At 39.8% G+C, this 17,174-nt stretch overlaps 2 protein-coding genes across 2 annotated transcripts; both read left to right on the top strand.

Moving 5' to 3' along the window:
• The first annotated feature begins 1,912 nt into the window (after positions 1–1,912).
• On the top strand, positions 1,913–6,119 carry LOC128372981 (cyclin-dependent kinase 12-like). The gene is made up of 4 exons (XM_053333198.1): positions 1,913–2,023; positions 2,948–3,610; positions 3,714–3,815; positions 4,407–6,119. The coding sequence occupies exons 2-4, from the start codon at positions 2,978–2,980 to the stop codon at positions 5,643–5,645; spliced, it is 1,974 nt and encodes a 657-aa protein (XP_053189173.1). The 5' UTR covers positions 1,913–2,023; positions 2,948–2,977; the 3' UTR covers positions 5,646–6,119.
• A 4,388-nt stretch (positions 6,120–10,507) lies between these two features.
• LOC128372933 (zinc finger protein 318-like) lies at positions 10,508–17,131 on the top strand. Its single transcript, XM_053333146.1, has 8 exons — positions 10,508–10,667; positions 10,968–11,556; positions 11,720–11,866; positions 13,186–13,320; positions 14,117–15,754; positions 15,863–15,952; positions 16,618–16,689; positions 16,985–17,131. The coding sequence occupies exons 2-7, from the start codon at positions 11,062–11,064 to the stop codon at positions 16,657–16,659; spliced, it is 2,547 nt and encodes an 848-aa protein (XP_053189121.1). The 5' UTR covers positions 10,508–10,667; positions 10,968–11,061; the 3' UTR covers positions 16,660–16,689; positions 16,985–17,131.
• Positions 17,132–17,174: the final 43 nt, after the last annotated feature.

The following is a 17,174-nucleotide window of genomic DNA, read 5'->3' as shown; positions in this document are numbered from 1 at the left end:
ATAATTATGAATATTATATTCCATTTCTGACAAGTACATTCAACAAAATGCCACTAAATTTTACGCACTGCACCTTTTAATGCTTGTATGTTTTGAACACATTTCCCTGTCAGTGCTGCCAACACAAGCAAACAACCTCACAACTGTCAGATGTTGCTGCTGATAGTTGTATGGGAAAAATGTGGCATTGCCTTTTTCCGACAGAGCCCCACCCACGTCAAATCAGTGAGAAGAGCTCAGTAAATCGAGAGTCTGTCCAATCGAGCAAATAGAGAAATCGATAAACAATAAGCAGAAGTTGTATTACTGTGTGTTCATGTAGGATCTCAACATTCATTGCAGGTACTCGATTAAATATAAAATAAAAAGTTGTCAAGGCCTTTAAGTTGTCACTTCACTTTCATCCGTTCAGCAGTTTTCTGTTCTCTTGTGTAGTGAGAATCACATCAATGAATTATTACATCATTCACATCTCATGTATTGTCGCCTTAATAGAGCAGTATAGGCATAATTTAGTCTTGATGGTAGAAACAAAGTAATATAACTAATACACTAATACTGAAGTGTATATTTCTGGTCTTTTAAAGATGCATTCATTCACAGTTAAAGTGATACATCTTTTTGAACTTAACTGATCCACATGATCCAGCACTTATTGATAGAAATTTTGTGTGTAAATATACTCTGAAAGTACCAAAAGTCCTCCCCAAAATGCTGCCACATTATCAGCACTGACACATTTGGTCTAGCATATTGTGGTCATTTATTTTGGCAGCATTGCCCCACTTTAGAATTGTATATATACTGATCATCTCTGTCTTGTTTGAATAATCAAATTTAAAGCATGAAAGCACTTGACTGTGTTATTATGATAGCAAGACTGTATGACATGCAGCAATGATAATGATAAAATGTCACTATACAAACTATTTGAACTCAAATGTGAAAGAATGGATGCTGTAAATTGAGTGATTAGGTTACTTTTTTTGAATAGGGAGTCCACCCACTAGCCATAAGATGATATTTAATGTGTTATGTTGAGACAAGTTAGAGAAAAAAGACCCCTAAGCAGGATTTATATCATGTAATGATTTTAAATACCTCTCCTCTAACCAGTGAAAAATCATAGTGACTTTAAAAAATGGAATAACTGCTATAGGGCAATATTAAGATGGGTTATCAGGAGATCACTGAGAGGAAATATGTTCTTTTGAGATAATGGTTATGAAGTCGTAATTCTAGGAGGAAAAGAAAAGTAGCCTTATCAGATGAAACCACTGGCATTCTTGTTGTTGACCACGGCCATTTCCTTTTCTACAAAAAGAGGAAAATTCGTCCAATGTCAGTGAGGTTGTTTCTTTGGAATAGACACACAATCATTTAAAAATCCTGATACTCGTGAAATATTTCTTTATTTGTGAATGGTATACTTGACAAGATGCTCCACAGTCCTCATGTTAAAACAGCAGTTGGCGTAGTGTTGCTCTGATATTATATACACAGTTTATTATATTTTTCTTGGGTTTATTCTCATAAAGTTATGACTTCTTTTTGTCTAAAAAATACTTCTTTATTCTCATAATATTGCCTCATCTCATTATGGCCTATATACAACAATATGACAGCAGCTGTAGGGGATGGTAAGCCTGACAAACACATTTAGCATAACTAATTTGGATGGAATACTTCTAATAAAAAAATCTTTATAAATTTACAAATCATTAATAATATGTAATAATCATCCTGGCAGCAGCTGTAGACAGTGCAGTGCGGCCGCTGTGTTGTATGATTATGCCTGCATCATCGTGCTATTCACACTCCATCCAGCAGGCGGCGCTGCTTCAAGCTTCCTCCTCCGCTTACCAAACCAAACCAAACATCCCGGTAAGTGAGGCGCACTTACTGTCTGCCAGTAAAGGTTAAAACTCGGTTCAAACACCAGCCAGCTGCATGAGAGGTAGCGTTTCAGCTTTTTTCCCCGGTTTCCCCCTTTGGAAAAGAGTGGAGTCGTTCAGCGGAAAAGGTACAATACCGTCAAGTTAACAAAACGACAAGTGCAGAGTGTTGCTAAGTAACATTAACGCCTGTAATGTGTAAAACGGCCTCTTTAGCTTTCAGTTCAGCTGATTTATTCTAACAGCTGGCTGAAATAGCGAATTGAGCGTTTGGTGTTTTATGTCAAGCTAGATAAACATTAGCCAGCTGTGTATTTTATGCTATTTCGCCGCCGACACACAAACAAACATAAGCTAACCAGCTAGCTAACTAGTGTACAGTTAGCGCCAAGCTAGGGCAACATGCCTCACTGCATTACCACCGGCTAAAGTCCAGTGATAAATCCATTACATTATGTTTTTTACTGCATTTTAATACTGCACAGCGGCTGGTTTTACTGAGTAATCAACTTCCAAAGGTTTCATTTGTATAGTAAAGAGAATTTGACAAAGATAAACATCCTAACATACTCTATGTTAGGATTTTTATCTGTATCTCATCTACACTCCTCTGTGTATCAGTCTGGCTCATATTCTAAACGTTTTTTTGCATTACTAAAGAAATGGTTTTAATTGATTGATTGAACTCAGAACTGGATTAGAATTTATTTATATTTTAGATACAATTAAATATTGTTTCTAGAGCAACAACAGTAATGTTTATAGCATTAAAATCACTATATGAACTCAATAATGTCTCACTGGAAACTAATTGTGTTGTTAAGTAATAGTGGAAAAACACAGGCACCATCAGTAAGTATCAGTGCTTCCTCCTGCTGTTTGGGAGTGGACTGCAGTCTCAGCCAGTAGCTACAAGAATTTGTCACTTTTTAAGATTTGTGGGAAATTAGACTTCTGCCTTCATGCCTGAGTGATTGTTTCCTGTGTATGATCAGGTTTCTTTCTGAAGTCTGCGTCTCTTGATTTTAAAAATCATTTCCTTTTTGCTGCAGCAGATCAGCTGCTGGAGCCACTGTGAGGTGATGCACTCAGACAGGTCTGAGTACGCCCACAGGCGGCAGCACGGTGACAGAGGCACGAGGCAGTGGGACGACTACAATGACAGGTGGGAAGAAAGGCGCGAACCTCGCAGAGATGCACCGTGGGAGTCCTATCATAAACATGGTAATGATCACGGACAAAGTAGCTCAGAGAGGACGAGCAGGAGTAGAGAGTACAGTGACTCACCAAAGAGGATGCACAGTAAAGACTCATTTAACAGGGAGAGGAGTAGAAAGAGCCCAATGAGGAGACCCGTGTCCTCACCCGATTGGAGCATCTCTGAAAAGAAAAGGCGACGGTTTACAGAGGATGACAAAGATAATTACAGATACAGGCGAGAGTCTGAAGACAAAACGTACCGACACTCACCGGACAGTTTTTCACGTGTACCCAAGGATTTAAAACACACACTGCCACAGGAAGAGGATTTCCGACATAGGAAAACACTTCAAGATTCCAGAAACAGGCATCGACATGAAGAGTTTACATACAAGCAGCAACGTGATGATTTAACCTACAGACGGTCCTCTGGATATTACAAAGACAGAGATGGTCAAGAAAGGAGCCGAGGCCGTTCACAAGACAGGACGCAATCACAAGATCACTCTATGACGGTATGTCACAATAAACATAATCTGTGACACTTCATTCATGTCTTAAAAATCCTGATGTTTATGCTGTGTTATGTTTATTCATAAAATATTTCTCCATATTTAGCAGAGTTATGCGAAACCCAGAGAGAGCGATGACAACCCATCCACAGATCATGATTATCGTCCAAATGGAACCAGATTTCCATTGAATGGATCAAGTGGACAGGTGGGTTGATTTTTCAGGTGGCAATTTTCACATATGGCAAAATGCATCTGTTATTAACAATGTGTCAATCAGTTATTCAAATAATGTATATTTATTTATATAGCGCCAAATCACAAAAGTTTTATTGAGAAGAGCCTCAATCAGAGCCAGAGTCTAGGTGGGCGACCATCTGCCTTGACCGGTTGTGGTTGAAAGAGAGATAGAGAGGAGAGAGAGGCACAGTAACAATAACACTGAAATATTGGATCAAACTTAATACTGGGAGATATCTGACTGTCAGCAGACATATGGGCCCATAAAATGTGATTGACACATCCCCTTCAACAATAGTTAGTTAAACATTACAATCCATTTAACGACCATACTTTATCTTTTAATGCTTCTTTTGTGATGTGTTTAGTGTCATTACAACATATGATAGGAACATGTAGTGATGACTGTAACATCACAGCCAATACAAACACTATATTCTTCTTAAAGAATCCCATTGAATTCACTCTGACAGAAAGTGCTGTTGAATATGAATCTCATAGAATTTGGATTGTAGAGATTTGTTTCACAAACCAGTTGCTTCTCTGTGTTTTCTGCCAGTGTCTTGACCATGATGTCACCTACCAAAGTCCCGCTGTTCCGGAGGAGAAGAAGGCAACCAACGGTTTCCAGCGTTTCCTCGACGTGCTTAACAAAGGCGTGAACGTGGACACACTCACCAAGATAGTGACTCGGCCACCTACTGAAGAGGAGGATCGACCATGGTCTCCATCTTCTTTCCCGAGCGCTGTAGAACGTTCTTGGTCTCCAAGGCAACAGGAAGGCCGACAGTACACCCAGAACTGGAATGAGAGTGAGGAATCCTACAGAGCGGCTTCTCCACAGCGGGGGCACAGGTCCTTCAGCCCACAGGGTGGTTCCCTGTCTGATGAAAAGCCTCCGCAGAAGAGCGACAGAGGACGAAGCCACTTCAGCTCTAACAGTAGATCCAGGTCGCCCTCAGTGGTGGAAACACACCACACACTGACGCCCGAAGATGAGCACAAGCGCAGGCAAATGCAGGATGTTTTGCAGGCCATCGGTATGGATCTAGGATTCGAGGAACTGGGTCAAATGTCGCATCGGATCCAGGAACGCTTGTATGGGAAGAAGGACGGCGACTCGATGGTCCGCCATCGTAAAGGAAGCAGGGAAAGAGAAACGAGGCCGTCTTCCTCTCCAAAACGTCACAGCAGATCATCACCGTCTAGCAGATCTAGTTTCAGCCCTGTAGCTCAGGACTTTTCTCTGCAAACAGACTCATACAGCGCTCAGAGAGACGCAACAGACATACATCAAGCACAGATTCCTCCAGCTGTTGATTATGCTCAGAAAAGCGGCAGTGGCCCTTTACAGGACAGCGAGAAATGTGAAACTAACTATCAAGAAGGCGCTGCTGTATTTCAAACATTTTCTCCAGACGCCACCCACACTATATCAGACGCACCCCCTCCTCCTCGACCCGTAATGCCCACATACCCTCCAGTCAACTATTCGCCACTGTTGTACCCAGCCCTCCCTCCGGCTATGCCTCCTAACTTGCCCAACGTAGGCCCAAGGTTTCTCTTACCTCATCTGCCTCCCTTCCTCCCTTACCCCTGTGTCCCACCTTTAAACATCCACCCAGCAGTACTTTCTCAAACAAGACATCTCCTCCCACCACAGCTCACTAGTCACCAACCACCGTGTTTTAATTTGCCAGATGTGAATCCGGTCCAAACACTGACCACCGCACAGAAGTCAAAGACGCTGCTTAGGCGTCGCTGTTTGCAGGTCATTGAAACCAAACAACCCGGATGAAGATAAAGCACAAGAGGAAATGAGACGTCCAAAAACAAGGCTGGAAAAGATGAAAAAACACAGATAATAATGCTGTGGTCAACAAGTTAAATGACTAACCTCCAGGTGCTGATGGAGGGGGCCTCAAATAATAATATAAAAAAACTAAATACACATACACCGCTTTGTTCAGCCAGTCTGCAGTTGCACGCATAGCACGCCACGCTAAAGAAAAACACAAACAGCACCGCAAACATTTCACGGTTTCTCAAAACATCCTCCTCTTTAATTGGCTTAATCATCATCATTTTGGTTGCAATCAGTATTATTGTAATCTTTATTCAGATGAATACATCACCACAGTTCAGCATTTACTCCTCCACAATGGTTCTGGCCGACCCACGATTACAAACAGCCTCTTCGTGTTTCAGGTGGACACATTTCATTTTTTGTGTATGTGTTGTTTTTTTATGTATTGCACAATATTAAACAACGCTTCTGAGATATTGGTTGAAAGCTTTTTTTTTTAACTGCACCGGTTTTATTTTGCTTAAATAAGCTGAAAAAAACAGACGGCACTGTTGTATAATGTCACATTGAATTGGTTGATAATTAAGTTAAGTATAAAAGATTAGATGTGGAGAGTCACAAAAAGGTCTCAATGTTTTAAATCTTAATCTGACTAATTATTATACTACATTATTGACGTGTATTTTACTTCACAAATGTCAAAATTGGGATTGATATTTCAACTCTGTATCAGGACTTTCGAGGCTTAGAGAGATGAATGCTGATTAAGCAAACATTCCTGGCTGCTGAAAGGGTTTAGAGTTTAGCCTTTCTGCTAATTAAGAGCCATAACTCAGGCTGTAAAGATTAATAGCCAGTGGTAGTAGAACTCTGCCAGCTGTTGAATTAAGTCACATAGTACTACAGTCTGTACTGCATTGCTCTTTAAAGGCCTGAAACTGAAAATCACTTGCAAATATGTTTCCTACTACAGGCAAAATCAGGTGCTACTTCATCCATAGAGCTAAAAAATAACCTGGAAAATGTATCAACTTAAAGTAATCTAAACCTCATCTGGTTGCAGGTAATTGCACAAATATAGATTTTTAAATCTGTCTTTAACAGTCAGTAACTTAATTCTTGCTGTAAGAATTCCTGCTGTTCATGATGACCATCAGAAGATCCTTTCAGGACACAAAATGTATTTAAAAGTTAATATGAAGCTTCAGCCATCCAAATGAGTCAAATCAAGTCGTTGTTTCAACGTTGCAGTCTTTTTATTGCCATGTCCCTCTTTTTGTTATATGTCCACCACAGCTCAACAGGGAAACACAAAGAGGGAATTTGTAAATGTGTCAGATATCCACTTGATATGATTAACTCAGACTGCTGAAGTCTCTTAAATTCACATCTACATTTAAATGACTGTGTGGAGACAATGAACTGTTGTTTTAAGACCGATTTGAACATTTGTGAAACTATCCTTTAACAATGACAGTCTGTCATTGACAGACCTGAACATGGGCAAAAAGATTGAAACACATGAATCATCATTAGGTGATGATTGGGATTATAGTGACATAGTTCAGCAACTACCAGAAAAGTTTGAAAGATCTAATAGTTCAAACAAGGATTCTGATGACACCGTCAAAGGGGCCTCAAGCAGTAGGCTTACAACCATTGAGTTGTACAAAGGCAGCCACTTAAATAAAACTTAAAAGGCAACTGAGAAGAAGATTGATAGGAGACTTAAAATATTTGCAAAGGATGAAGAACAACAGAGAAAGATTTTGAAAGAGGAATTGATTAATGGAGAAAACGTCAAGTCGCACATTCCATGTGCGGTTGCCAAAATGAAGGGTCTATATGGTGTTTCTCTATCAAGATCCATTGAAAACATTGCATCAGAAGAAAGCATGTTTTAAGTGTTTTTTGTTGCAGGACAATGCAATGGAAAGGAAAGGAAAGCTGTGGTACGGATAATGTCGAGGAAATAGAGCAAAGTGCTAAAACTGTGGAGGAACATAGTGTTGCTTTTCAAGGCTGTGCTGTGCAAAAAACAAGTGAGAGAAGTATAAAGACCCAAACATTAAGAACCAGGCGTTGTATGCTGAAGCATTAAAGAAGGTAAATGAAGGAGCAGACAGGAAAATAATAGAAACATGAAAGGAGAGCATCAGTCAAACACATGAAGAAAGAGTCTCCCACGGGGAGGAGAGCAAACACTGCAAGAATCATGTTCACACAAGTAAGTAAAGGAGGGGACTCTACTTGTAGATAAAAATCACTGAACTGTGATGATGCCTTCAAAAGCAGCGATCTGTATCATGGTAATTATAATCCACATTCTTCAGTGATTGCTAGAAGTTTAATTGTGAATGGTTAAGAAAAAAGCAGATGCAATTTGTGACAAGAAATCTGGTAAGGCCACTCTCAAAGTAGATGGTGTTTTCCTCAAATTAAGTGGGGTGAATGAAAGGACTACTGTGCAGAATTAGGAAGAAGTATAAATATGGAAGTTAATCTCAATGAATGCACTGATACAGCACAAATAAATATATATATGACAATAAATACAGCGTCAATGTATGTTCCAGTATGTAAAATAAGTGGGAGGAAAGGAAAAGGAAAGTTGGTAGAATGAAAAGCACCGAATCAAGCTTTTAAAATGGAGAGAAAGAATGTAAGGATTCAAGAAAATGTTATTAATGATCAGAGATAGAGCAAAGGATGGACAAGTTATTAAATCAACAAACAGAAATAAAAGAAAGGCATAGAGGCACTTTTTCTCTAGCACAGGAGGGGAAATGTAATTAAAAGAAGTATGGACAATGTTAAGGGAAATGAGCGGGAAAAGAACATCTGTACAAATTCCTGTTGTAGTTGAGGCTAAACAATTAGTGATGACTAATGCGGAAGAGGCTCATTTGCTTGAGAAAATGTTTGCAAGTATGTAGGATTTACTGGCTGCCCAACAAACATGGAGGAGAGGTATTCCAGATTGTATTTCTGAGATAAGAGCTGTGAGTTTCATGGTCATCCAATCACTTCAGACATGTCACTTCCTGTGACTCCACCATCACCGGAAGAGAAGGAATGCTTTTATGTGTGATCTAAAGGTCAGACATTAACAAGAAGTATTGATCAAGTTATATAATCAGTTGTTATATAAATTAGCCAGTTATTTCACATTATTTGTAAAATCATTGTTCCTGTATTATTCCATTCTTTTATTCTGTCTGAGTGAAAAAAATAGAAGGGTTGAGCAACTTTATATGTGCCTTAGAATAAAATAGTGACACAGGCAGGCAATAACTGAGGAATGCAAAACATTATTAGTTTGATTTTTTTTTTAAGCATCCAAGGACAAAAGATGAGTTAAGCCAATGGGGGTGTCATGGTGGGAGTGGGTTAATGTCCAACTCTGAAATTAGAAATTGCAGGAAGTTTACTATAATTGTTTGTGTTTCACAAATTCTCCATGGACCAACTCAGTTTACATGTATTCTGCTTATTATACTCATTGTTGCATTGAACCCTGACAGTTTTAGTGTATTTGTTTTGTTTGGAAATCGCATGTTGTGGAGAGCCTGAAGAACTGCAGTGGCCCAGCTAGCTGAAGGGTTTTTTACACTACAGAACCATCTTGAGGCAGGCATAGACAAAAGTGTCAGTAACAGATAACATTCATCATATTGTTAAAGATAATTTTCAAAGAATATAGATGTTTATATAATCCAGAATGTAATGCTATGATCATAATGACCCATAAATTGTCGATATTCTTTGCCAAAATCATTGCATTCATTTTTGGCCTTCAGTGGTGCTTTTTGTTGTGTCCCTGCTCACATGGAAGGCTCTTAAAGTAAATGACAAATGGCAAAACCATTGATTAGAAAAGGCATAACTATCACCTGGCAGAATAAATGGGATACAGACAATAAAGGCAGAAGTGCAAAAGGTGCTCATAGTTTATTTAATACAGGTAAGACTAGGAAATAGATAGTGGTTTTTTGTCTTCCTTTTGACCAATTATCATTCAGGTGATGTAATGCCATAAGTATGTGATGTAGCAGGTGGTGGTATACAGTTGTAAAGTTGGTTTACGATCAGCCAACAAACAAAAAGAAGAAGAAGCCGCAGTAACTTACTCCGGTCAAAAGGGGGCAGTAAGAGCAGGTTGCTCTGTGTAAAGAGTCTTCAGTACAGTCACTCACACAGCAGGCCAGATATTTTAATTGAGGTGCAAAAAACGCTATTCAGGATTCAAATGATGGAGATTGCAGTGGTGTTTCTATGGATACTGGCACACATTGGGGTGAAAGGGAATGAGGCGGCAGATAAGGCTGCGAAGGAGGCAACAAAGAATAGTGTTGTTGATTTGGCAGTTAGCCTCAGTAAGTCAGAAATCAAGAACATAATCAAACAAAGATTGAGGAGTAGGTGGCAAAAGCAATGGGAAGAAGAGAGGACAGGACAGGGGTTCTAAACAATACAAAGGGACGTGGGAGACATGAGAAGTACAGGACGGGACAGAAGAGAGGAAACCATAATAACAAGATTTAGGTTTGGGCATACTTCACTTAATGGTACACTAGTTAAAATAGGGAAACATAACACGGGTGAATGTGAGAAATGTGGTCAACCTGAAACAGTAGAGCATGTTATGATGCATTGTCGGGGGTATGAAGCCAAAAGACAGAGGTCTCTTCTTTTCCTTTTAGTATTTATTTAGTTATTTTGGAGAGGGTGTTATAGCTACTTTGAGCTACACTCCATTCCAGTAGGTGGCGGTAATGCACCAATTCGTTGTTTGCCATCCGCCATTAAACACAAGAAGAAGAAGAAGGGTGCTCTGCAACCCATATTGTGTTTTTACCAATAACGGTGCTTCTCCCCTGTTACTGAAGCGCATTAAAGCCCAGTTTTGTTATTTGGCTTGCCAATAACTCAGACTTATAGTAACGTTAGCCTTCAAATGTATAACTCCCTGCAATGCGACATCTGAAGAGGTCGTTTGACCAGCTGTAGTAGGTAAACAGTCTCGTTAGCTGTCAAGCTAATATGTGAAACAGGAATTAATGGTGGTCAGTTTAAAGTCCACAGTTTAGATATATCACTAATATTATACCATGTTACAATGCTGTTGAGGTTGAGATAGTTAGAAGTGTTGTAGTCTCTAGTTTTTGTCTTTCCTCAGTCAAGATTTAGGGTTAAATTCATGTCTGTGTTAATGAAAAACTCGTGTTAAAAGTAGCTAGGTTAGGACCAAGTGTGTCTTAACTACAAGGGTAACCCTATATTATCAGTAAAGTATTATTGTTTGTACCACAGGTTTGTGCTAACAACACTCCACATTGTCTCCACACTGTTGCTGCTTCTCAAGGCCTGTACAGACCCCTGAAGTGTGTGAGAGGCTGGCTGCAGGATGAATCCACTTCACTGGGAAGATAATCTTTGGAGACTGCCCAGAAATCTGGACCCAAATCACCAAAGTGGTGTTAATTACAGCAGTGGAAGCGCCTCCACAATTAGGGACACTTACTGCCAATACTCAAGATACACAGTTGATGAACCACACAGCAGCACGGAAGTGAATGTAGGATGGAATGAACTCAATCCTCCCTCCCATAACTTTTACAGTAAGGAGTCAGAAGCCGAGGACACAGACGGAGCACCACTGGAGATGGATGAGGAGGATCCAGAGCTGACAAGAAAGAGGAAACAGCTTAAAGAGATAGAAGAGCAAATAATGCGCAAGAAATTTTCCATAGCTCTGAAAACAGTTGAACCAATCATAAAGAAGACAATGTCACACGGTTATTCTAGTAATAAACAGTCAGATACATGTAAAGGTGAAACTCTTAGAGACAGGGTGAATGCAATTTTGCAGCAACGGCACTCTCTCAGCTTTGTGACAAAGGTGAGTAGTGATCAGATAAGCAGTCAGTTCTTATACACCATTAACTTACTTTAAGAATATAATCTTTAATATGTATACTGATTTAAAGTATATGCAGAAACCATTTTTTTCTACATAATATATTTTATACTGCATTCATTCCTCTTTGACTGCTCTGGTCCAGTCAGCAGAAAAGAGACTGAACTCATCCCGCCTTAGCAAAGGTGGTGGTGTGCTGCAGGAGGATCATCCACTGAAGCTCAGAGTGAAAGCACTGATGAAGCAGAGGTTAAGTGACCCCTGTGACCCCCTGCCACCAGCAAACTGCAAGGTTTGTTATATATATTAGCTTAATAAAAACACACTACAACTTGAAATCACTTCTCGGCTGCTATATAATGGTTTGTAATGGACAAGCTATGTGTTTTAATATGATTGCTCCTTTATTCATGTAATCAGTAATGTGGAGGGCACACTGTAGTTCATCATGTGTTTGCCCGTTTCTTCTAAACTACATTTGATCCTTATCAATCAAGAGCAGTGTCACCTTTTCCATCCCCTTAGTTGAAAATGATGTGTTCAATTTATAATCTGTATTCAAGATACTTACTGGGTTATATCATCTTTTGGGGTTACAGAAAGAAAGCCCTCCCTCCAATCACAGTGTGAAACACATTTTTAGTCGTGGGGAAGTCATGATTACCTCGTGGACTTGTATCTTGTAATTTACTTGCCTTAAGGACAGAATATGATTTACGGTATGTATTTCCTTATTTGAGATTCCAGAGGTCAGTTTGTCATGGTGGTCATTGCCAAGGGAGCAGAGGTTTAGTGAATTTAAGAACTCAGAAATTTTTGTTCACTAGCCTATTCTAGTTGAATGTATAGTCGTAAGTAATATGTTTTGAATGATTTCTGGATTCCTTCTAGTTTGTTATAGCTGCTTTGACTGAGCTTTCTACTTCCTTCTTTTCGAGCCTCGAGGCAACAGTTTTGCTGCTTTTGGACCAGCCTCGAAGTACCCCTGTTTCATTAATCTTGTTTCCTTCTCAACCATTTCATTGTGGATGTTATTCATTTCTAGTTTAATAGATCTCATTTGCAAAAGCACAGATAAATCTTTGATAGAACCATGAAGTTCTCCATTATTATTGTGCTCAAGAAAGGTGTTTTTATTTAGCCGATACTTGAGCTATAACACTGCCTTGCTGTAGCTTGTGCCACCAGAAGTGCAGAGGGTCAGGGTTGGTTTAAATATTAAGAAACACATGCAGTAAAGTAGTTGGATGAAGAACTACAAATTGATGTAATTAAGCTGAACGTGTCTTTTTGCGTCAGCTGTTAAGTTGCCACTCAGGTAAAAGAGGGCTGGATCCAATCACTGTTAATGACAGAAGCTCAGTGCTTCATCTGTATCTGTTCACAGCACTGAACCTGTGTATTACATGTGTTAGAGTTGAATGTAATAGTGTGTCCATCCTCTGGTCAGCATATGGTACATTTTTAACTCAGGTTGGCACATCATAGTGACACAAATCATAACCTGCCCAGAAAAGTACAATTAAAATATGGACAAGCCTGAAAGGAATGATGCTGTAACCCTAATGTTTTACCAATAAGTGACGTAGCTGTATGTCCAACCTTTGTCAGGTCCCTGATGTCACACCACTTCCTCCCAGCCAAAGTGTTAATTCATCAGCCCAGGAGGGGAGCAGCACCAACCAGGGCTATCAGCGCTTCCTCGATGTGCTCAACAAAGGAGTGGACATCAACCTGCTGGACAAGGTTTGTAATATATATAACGCCTACAACAACTTCAAATCAGTTCTGGGCTGCTATACAATGGTTTATTGTGTAGTACAGCACAATACACATGTTCTAACTAAATAGCATTGACATGATTAAGAATGTATATTTTGGAGATGCGTTAATGGTATTACACTTGCCATCACTGTAACATTAAAACATTGTGTGTTTTCTATATAAATAAAAAATATACCAAAAATTACTCATGAAATGTTTTGCATTTAAGTTGGATAAAACTAAAATTGGACCAGTGATCAAATATATCCATCCAGCTTTTATTTTGCACCCTAGTGTGCATTAGATGAGACAATATAAGCATATTACAGATATTGGTATCACTCTTGTAAAAGGAAAGTTGCCTAGAAAGTGGGCAGAGAAACTAGATTTCGGACAGACCTGATCCAGTATTGGTACTGAGTTCTGAAACTAATGTACAGGAGACTAGGTGTTGTTGGGGCGTCAGTTAGGAGCAGGGTTGGTTATCAGCAATAATTAATGATTGTCAAAGATAGTTATTAATGATTTAAATTCAATAATAATGAATAATCATGGGGCACCACCCTGGATATATGATCAAAGTTCGTATTAAACATGCATTGAAGAAAGCTTCGGTGAAGAACTACAAATTGATGTGATTAAGCTGAACAAGTCTTTTTACATCAGCTGTCCAGTTGACACAAAACAAACCTGAAAGGAATGATGGTGTAACCCTCATGTCCAGTCTAATTGCTCATGTTCTAATAAGTGACATCTCTGCATGTCTGTCTTTTGTTAGGTTCCTGATGCCACACCAATTCCTCCAAGCCAAATTGTTCCTTCACCAGCCCAGGAGGAGAGCAGCGCCAACAAAGGCTTTCAGCGCTTCCTCGACATGCTCAACAAAGGAGTGGACATCGAGTTGCTCAGTAGGATTGTCAATGATGACAGTGAAGACCTCACTTTAGACCCCCCGAATCTTCAGATCCCTGTTGTGGAGAGAAATTCACATCTTCCTTTTATGAGTGAGAGTCAGCAATCCCACAGTGGAACCCCTCCACTGTCGAGCCACAGTCGGACCAAAAGTGGAGAGAGTAAAGCTGACCCGCTGAGTCGAGAGCAATCCCACAATGAGAGCCGCTCGCTGCCTGATGAGGTGAAGAAGAATAACGTAGGAGGCCCCTGTTTTGGCTCGAGCAGTCGATCAAAGTCTCCCCCGGCAGTGAAGAAGACAAAGAAAGTAGAAGAAGTAAAACCAAAGGTGGATGAGCAGCAGGAACAACTCCAAAACATTCTTAAAACTCTGGGGTTGAGCCTGGAAGTGGAGGAGATGAGTAAGCTAGCGGATCGGACTCAGGAGAGGCTGTACGGTAAGAAGCACGACGAAGGACGGAGGCCTGACACTACAGAGGAGCAGGAGAGTCAATTGAGGGATTCCCACAAACATTACAGCAAGTCCTCTTCCTCCACCTCCTCAAGGTCCTCCTCTAGTAGCTTTAGTCCAAGCCCCTCTCGCCAACCATGCTCTCACAGCCAAGAAAGAGGAAGAGCGTCTGAACTCAGCCACTCGAGAGACAGAAGCCGAAACCTCATAACATGTGGAGATGGCAGTCTGGACAACCAAGACGCACAGAGGCACATGGACAAAGATGGAAAAGACTCCAAAGAAATGTCTTTTCAACATCCGTATCCACAAAACCAATCGTATCCCCCTGTCCACCCGCCTACTTTTCATCCATATCCAGATTACAGTATGGCTCGATACTCTGAGCACACCATGTACCACAACGGCTCTTACAGCACTGCCACAAATTCTTACTGGACATATTCTCAGGATGCCGTTCCTTCTCCCCTTCATCCCAGCGGATATCGTTATCCACAGAGCAGCTACCATCACTTCCCTATCCCTGTAATGACACCTAACTCTCATCAGAACCCTCTTGATGACATTAACTTACTTGTGAATCCAGATCTTTCTAAGAGCGAAGGCCAGATGGGATCATCTTCTGGCCCTCGCTGCCTCCAGGTTATCAGGACTAAGAGTTGTCTAAAACAGCTCACAAAGAGTTGTAGGCGGAAGGGGATGGGCCAAAATAAAAAACGTCCTCTCGCTAATCCAGACCCGCCTGATAGCGAAGGCCCTAGTGAATTGTTTGATGACCCTGACTGCGTCAAAATCTTCACTGTAACCTCGAAGAGAGAATTCAAGAGGAGGATGAAGTATGAAACATGGTTGGAGAACAAAAAAGAAAAGAAACGGTTAAATAGACGGAAAAAACGAGGAGCATTAACACAGACGAAGATGGTACTACGGAGCAAGAAAGAGGACCAGGAAACAGTGCAGCAGTCAGCAGTTGATCAACCACCAATTGAGCTGCCAGAGGAGGAAATACGGCAACTGACAGAGAAGGAAATAAAAGCAATCCTGAGGAAAAAGGTTGGTGGAGTCTCTCAGTCCATCTCATTTTATTGCTTGTAGCCAGGAATATTTTAAAAGGATTATTTGCTAATGGGGGATTTTTCTTCTTATTTTTTTATTTTTCAGTCAACAGTTGAGCAACCACCAGCTGAGCAGCCAGATGGGGAAAAACGGCAACTGACAGAGAAGGAAGTAAAAGCAAACCTGAGGAAAAAGGTTGGTGGAGTCTCTCAGTCCATCTCATTTTATTGCTTGTAGCCAGGAATATTTTAAAAGGATTATTTGCTAATGGGGGATTTTTCTTCTTATTTTTTTATTTTTAATTTTTCGTACATTTTTAGCTATATTCTTAGGAAGTACTGTGCCTAGTTGTATATTACCAGTTGTGTTTGGAGGCAAATGTGGATGTAGAAACATTACAATGAATAATAATAATAATAATAATGAATAATAATTTTTTGTTTCGTCTTTTAAATTTACACAAGAAGCATAATTTTATTTCATTGTTAATGTTTAATTTATTTTATCCTTAATTTGACATGACGCAAGATCTGTTTGGATATGAGTGCCATAAACCAGTGCCATTGACCCCCCTTGTGAGGTTTTATAATGTTGATGATGAGAAATGACTGTAGACAGTAAAACAGTATTAATCGCCAAATAGCTGTGCACAATGACAGCTGTTCTGACGCTGTTGGAGGTTAAGTTTGAGGATGTGTCTTCATCCATTTATGGCTAATTTTGGGGGTGGAAATAAGCCATGTGTATGCAAGGTTCATAGATTCTTGGTGTTTTTTCTTGAGAGGGAGGTCTTTATGCCCATAAGGTTCTAAATCTCTCCATTCAAGATTTTCTTTGCCTGATGGAATTTTTTTTTTTAGCTTGAAGCTTTTAACCAGATGGCGAAGCAACAAGTCCCTTAGCCAGCTCCTGCACCTGACGGACAGGTGAAAGTAAGTAACCTTTTAGTGTGAGTAGTACACTGAAGTTAGATAATGTTTCTATGTCTTATGTGAAGAATTGGAAACTTGATAAATGGTTGTTTTTTGCAACCAATTCTGTACCTACTTATGTTAAATGTTGTTAATTTTTTTTTTACCCTTGTGTATATTTACAAGGATCCCAAAAAACATTTTATGTTTAATTTTTTAAGGGATCCATCACTGTACATCTCACCCAAACTTATATTTTCAACAGGAGATACATGAAAGACTGAAGAATGCCATTAAATCAACATAACTTCTACAGACCAGTGAAGAGTGTCTGCACCTGCTGTGAACCCCAACAGACCACGTGGACCTCTTGTGCACCATTCACTATCCACACATGCAGTTTAGTTTAGATTTTTAGTGAATCACCATTGCTAAAAAAAAAAGAAGTAAATTCTTGTGCAATAACGGCTATTGCTGATTTGTGTTTAGAATTTCTTTTTTACTCA

The sequence above is a fragment of the Scomber japonicus genome, chromosome 2, assembly GCF_027409825.1.
Source record: "Scomber japonicus isolate fScoJap1 chromosome 2, fScoJap1.pri, whole genome shotgun sequence".
NCBI lineage: Eukaryota > Metazoa > Chordata > Actinopteri > Scombriformes > Scombridae > Scomber > Scomber japonicus.
This window is presented reverse-complemented; position numbering and strand designations above follow the sequence as displayed.